The 5,913-nt window shown below is 39.1% G+C and overlaps 1 protein-coding gene across 1 annotated transcript in view; it reads left to right on the top strand.

The window, feature by feature from the left end:
• tnfrsf21 (tumor necrosis factor receptor superfamily, member 21) overlaps positions 1–2,439 on the top strand; it is a 65,660-nt gene extending 63,221 nt beyond the window's left edge. The window contains exon 6 of the mRNA XM_017439546.3: positions 299–2,439. Coding sequence (XP_017295035.1) covers positions 299–528 — 230 coding nt within the window. The 3' untranslated portion in view covers positions 529–2,439. The remainder of the gene's footprint in view (positions 1–298) is intronic.
• The last annotated feature ends 3,474 nt before the right edge of the window (positions 2,440–5,913 follow it).

Raw genomic sequence — 5,913 nt, 5'->3', positions numbered from 1 at the left:
ATTTGAAATATATGAGTTTGTATGTAATGTATGAATATAATATACAAGTTTCACTTTTTAAATGGAATTACTGAAATCAATCTACTTTTTCATGATATTCTAATTTTATGACCAGCACCTGTATCTAGCATCTCTGTAAATCATCTGATGTGCTCAGCACGGTGAACTGAAATCAGACATTAAAAAATTACCCTACTAGCAGTCTAGAGATGGCAGCACTGTACAGATTTAAGGTAACTGAGAACTGTGGCACCAAAGTTAAAGGTCACTCTTCTTTCTCTTTCTGTTCCCCCTCCAGAAAAGAAAGACACGGTTCTTCGACAGGTTCGTCTGGATCCGTGCGACTTGCAGCCTATTTTTGACGACATGCTGCACATCTTGAACCCGGAGGAACTTCACATCCTCGAGGAGATCCCAGCAGCTGAAGACAAGCTGGACCGACTGTTTGAGATTGTTGGAGTCAAGAGCCAGGAATCCAGCCAGACGCTGCTGGACTCGGTCTACAGCCACCTACCTGACCTATTATAGTATAGGGACCAGGAAGAACCCAACCAGACATGTACACAAAGGACTGTGTTTATGAGAGGGATGAGTCAGACGTAGTATTCCTGAGATTTAGCTAGTACTTATGTTTGATCTGACAGAGTATAACTCATCATACCACTTATGTAACATGGTTCCTGCAGGTTTTACTTTATGTCTGCTACCTCTGATGAGGGTTAAATCCTGTCTACTACTTTACATCTCCTCTTGTCTTGTATTTATACCCTCAAAGCATCATATCTTCTACAATATTACACGGTCGACCCTCAGAGAAGTACTGGTAACCTTAAGGATAAAGCTCAAAGGCCTCGTCATTTGGGCAAGTTGTTTTAAAAAATGTCCACACAAATAGTACTTTATTTTTACTAAATGGCCTAGCCTCTATATTTAAAGGATAATACTGCAATTTTTAATTTTGGTGCCAATTAAGCAGGCTTCTCTTGCCTTTAAAATTCCGTCACTGCAAAAATATTCGAAACAAACACAGCAGGCAATGATTTCCGACTGGACAAAGGGAAACCTTACAGAGACAGTGGTAAATAAGCTATAACTTAAACAACGCTGGAATTAGTCTTCGATTAAGGTTCTTGTAAACTGCATTTTCTTTTCTACTAGGTGAGGGTGATCATGTGCCTGAACATATTGCTCCTCTTTCTTTTCCCTTCACATCCTTCAGCAGCCTGAACGAGGGGTAGAAGATAACTTGTTTGCTTGTAGCCACCTGCAGCTCATAGCCTTATTTAAATGATCCAGAGCTCTGAAATATATTCTGCGTATCAAAATAATCCAGGATTGGAGTAAGGTTTGGCTTGATGGATGGACCTAACTGGGACTTGAAGAGGAAGTCTGCAGTGCTAGCTGCCGCAGCATTCTTCTGTAGAACCTTTTGGACAGGACACAGTAAACGCCTGTAACACCCACATGCATGCTGGTATCAGTGTAGCGTTGATAAAGTGTTCTTAACACATTTTGGAGCTTCCTGTTGGTTCAGTTTGCAACTAGATGTTGGTGTCTATTTCAGGGCTACATTAAAAAATATATAATTCAAATAATTTTCCAGTTATTAGTTGCTACTTGTTTTATGTAACTGATATTATAATGCATTAAAGCACTAATTATGCTTTTATTAGAAAAAAGGTAGCTATGTAGTTTTTTTCTCTAATTCAGAAATATTGTTTAATAACATTGTATTGATGTAGTGCTTTCCATCTTTAGTTTGATTTATTATGTTGCCTTAGCATTTAGATTTTTTTCCTCATGGGCATTCAGATGTTTTTGACTCCCTGCTTACAGGATGATCTCACTGGGATGGAAGAATCTGTACTCTATACTTGAAGTCTGCCTACTTGTGCTGAGTGAATTCTGGGAGGAAAATAATGTAGTTGATCACTTCCTTTGCGTGAGCAAAATCACACACACACACACACACACAAAAAGAGAAAAAAGAAAAAGCACCACCAAAACCATAAAAAATGTCAACGATGCTTGCAGAGGCTTTTCGCCACAGGGACTCTTACGATGCCAGTTTCTACGAAAGCTTCTCTGGTGCTACATATGAACTCTCTGTGGTTGACCTCACACGGAAGGAGAACATAACCAAAGACTAATTTCAAGTATTACAGTCTGAGTGAAGAAAAGTGAAGTTCGTGCTGTTGAGGACTGCGAACAGTTGATAATGACGGTGATGAAGAAGGGGATGCTCCCCAGTGCATCGAGAGGATGTAAGCTACAAGATTTAAACTCTTTGTTTTGTTTAAGTATGATGACAAGATGTGAAAGGCACATATTGCTTGAGTGGATGATTTCAATAAAATGTCACACACAACCAGTATATTTACCATGTAACCTGTTCAAAAATCAATAAATTAAAGCTACTTCTTTTTTTTTTAAACTGTCCAGAGTTGTTTTTTTTGGTTTGTTTGTTGTTGTTTTTATTCTGTTTCTGTAAATATACAGTACTGGGCAAAATATCTAAACCATCCATGTTTATTTCAAGATTTTGGCAAGAATTGAGCAGAAAGATGCATCTGCGTATCTTCTTGCCTAGTTTTTGTCCACTTGGTTGACTGGCTGGTAATGGAACCTATTTAAATGAAACAAAAGTGAATTACTCACAACAAAAGTTTTCACCAATGTAGAAAGCATATGAACAGAGAAATTATTTAGCTCAAGCTATATGCCTACCAGCTCAGAGATTTCACATGGAATAAATTGGAGGAAATCGGGACTTTATACATATAAATAAATCTATGTGCAGATATTTAAAGTATGGCAAAAGGGTAGTTGAATAAGGAGTCATGAAATGAATATTCAATATTAACTTGACATAAAAATGATTAATTAAAATAAGAAAAGCAGGGATGAAGCCAAAAATTTGAGTTTGTAAGGACTGATTATTTTATTTTAGAAAAATGGATAGGATAGGCTTTTCAGGACTTGCCTTATTGTCTGTAGGTATTTGGCTGTGGCTGACTTCCTTGTGGCCTCATCTGTCTGTGGAATTCCAAGGTACAGTATTTGTAGCTGTCCTGGACTTCTGCAATGTTGCCTTCAGGTAGTTCAGTTGTGATCACCTTGCCTCTCTTGGATACCATTCGGCTGTACTTATCCAGTCCAAATGACATAGCTATGGTATGTCATTCAGACTGGATAAGCAACATAACACTGGTGAAGTTGTTTCTTAGTCAATTCTGGGTTTTGAGTTTTAAAGTTGTCACAGCTATCATTTCATTGCCATATAGTGCAGTTCCATTACTGCATGCCGTACTCAAAAGTTGTCAGTAGTACCTTAGTACCACAATGAATCAACTTTTGAAAAGACACTGCTAGAAGAGTAACAATTTTAACAACACAACACAACATGTAAAGATTAAAAATAGAAATTATAAGGAATTACCCATCAAACATGTATCTCAGAGTTAATAAAAGACTTATTTTTAAACCTCAGATGCTGTAGGTATCTGGTTTTAACAAAGATAGTACCCAGGTTCAGGCTAAATAGATAGAACAAGACCACAGTAATCAAATTTTAAGTCTTTATTTTAGGGCTAACGTGGAGGAGTACTCAGGCAGGTACCGGGCGGGTAGGCAGACTTGGTGGAAGAGACGGGGGAGATCCCAGAAGGAGATGATTACAATCCAGAGGGGCTTGACTGACGAGGGTGTTGTTTTCAGGACAACCTGAGTGGCCAGACGGAGGCGGTGAGGTTACCAGGGCCGAGCTTGAAGAGTCCACAACCAGAGAGAGCGAGAGATCCCCAGGGAAACCAGAATGGGAACTCCAGGAGAGACAGCTTGCAAAGCGGCTTCAAGGGAACTGAATGATCCAGCGAGGACTGGATCTCTCCCAGAAGCCTAAATGCCATCAGAGCTCATCAGCTGAATTGGGAGCAGGTGGGAGACAGGAGCTCTGCCCATGCCACTCAGGATCCACAAGGTGAGTCACATCAACCCTCCAGAAGCCGATCTCCACAGGAGGGAGAGAAGAGGTTAGGCGAAGCCTCACTGATTAAAACAAATATACACATATTTAAATCATGAATGATGTCATATACACATATCAAAATCACAAGAATGAGCAAAGAATAATTATTCAGCTTTCATGAGCTCAGAGTTTGACTGACAGCTAGGCACATTGAGAAACTTCATGTAGACAGGGCCACTTATCAGATGAAGGATATAGTTTTAGGGTCTAGGCTCCTTGTTACCATTGAGACAAGATTAAGAGTCTGTGACCAGTTGTAATTTATATTGCTGCCTGTAGTCTGTTTGAGGAAACAGTGAAGAGTTTTCATGTGAGAGTGAAATAAAATATGTATCTTATGATATATCTCTAGGTAGTTGTACAAATTTTATCAAAGAAAATACAAAGTTTTACTTTAATCATATTACTTTTTCCAGACTATTTGTTTTGCTGCAGATAGAATGCTAAATAAATTGCCTCAAAGCTAACTGACTAATGACTAAATGCTACACTAAATCAGAGTTTTGAAACATTGTGGTCACATTATTTCAGTTGGTTGTTGGTCTCTGAACCTGAGCAGTGCTGGGGCTGGTGCTAAGAAGGCACTGGCTTTACTATTTTAATAACCTTTATTTAACCAGGCAAGTCCCATTAAGATCACAGATCTCTTTTTCAAGGGAGACCTGGGCCTGAAAGGACCCTAATGTGCATGGTTTTAGACTGAGGGAGGAAACTAGAGTACCCAGAGTAAACCCACACAAACACGAGGAGAACATGCAAACTCCACACAAAAAGACCCCAGGTCCAACTCGGGGCTTGAACCCAGGACCTTCTTGCACTGATAATGGTTTGGTGGTTTGGTGAAAAACCTAAAAACTACCACAATGGTAGAGATTAAAGATTGGCAAAACTCTTTTGTTCTCATCAAAAACGTAGGTCTAACAACATTATTATTTTTAAACTCACTACATCAGATTTTATTGAAGAAGACCTGCCATATGTCTCAGCAATATGAGACACAACGAGTTAAAATGTTGAGGCTATGACTTCCAAAATGTTTAAAAAGGTTGCAGGTGAAAAACTGAAGACTGCTGCCTCACTTTGTGAATCTCAAAATGCAGCTACAAGTGAATGTGTGATGCTACATACTCACACCGAGTCACTTGTTCAACTTGAACTCCCAGAAAAACGAATTAAAAACTCATTAACCCCTGCTGTCACAATGAAACTTCTCCAGGATGCCACTTTATCAAGTGCCTCAAGTGACATACCTGATATGATGACTTTAATTAGTCATCATTAGAATGTTGTAAACTATTTTACCAAAGATACTGGATGAACAAACAAAAGAATGAATGAAGACAATGGTGTGATAGTTGTACCACAAGCACCAGTTTTAGTACATGATGTCATAGAGATGTGCTTTTTTCATGATGATTCTAATGACATTGCTGAGACACTTCCAGTGGATCCGGTGGGGATTAGAAGCTGTTAAAGTCCAGGAATCTTATCAATCGCCAACAAAAACCAAGGCTTACATACTTGTTGGTTTTCCTTTAAAAATGGTTTTGTGTCTGAATGAGAGTCTTGAAGACTTAATTGGTAAATTAACATAGCATTCCTTGAAGTAATGCATATTTCCTGCCACCTTGCACGCCAAAGTTTCAAGCGACATGCGTGGAGCCATTGTGCCTAGAGTGGCAGCTGAAGCTGCAGGAGCTGGTTAGCACCTGTAATGGCAGAATTTACTATAGGGTAACACCTGTTGTTTTTAAGTCCTGATAATGTTATGACTTCTGTTCCAAGTCCCATGGGTTCTCACAGAATGAACTTGTTTATAGAAGTGATGTTGAATTTTCTTCCCTTGGGAACCAGACTGACTAACTCCTCCTTCTGGTCCAGTATTT

Source organism: Kryptolebias marmoratus, linkage group LG19 (assembly GCF_001649575.2).
Source record: "Kryptolebias marmoratus isolate JLee-2015 linkage group LG19, ASM164957v2, whole genome shotgun sequence".
In the NCBI taxonomy this organism is placed as follows: Eukaryota; Metazoa; Chordata; class Actinopteri; order Cyprinodontiformes; family Rivulidae; genus Kryptolebias; species Kryptolebias marmoratus.
The sequence above is the reverse complement of the archived record's forward strand: the minus strand, read 5'-3'. Positions and strand labels throughout refer to the sequence as shown.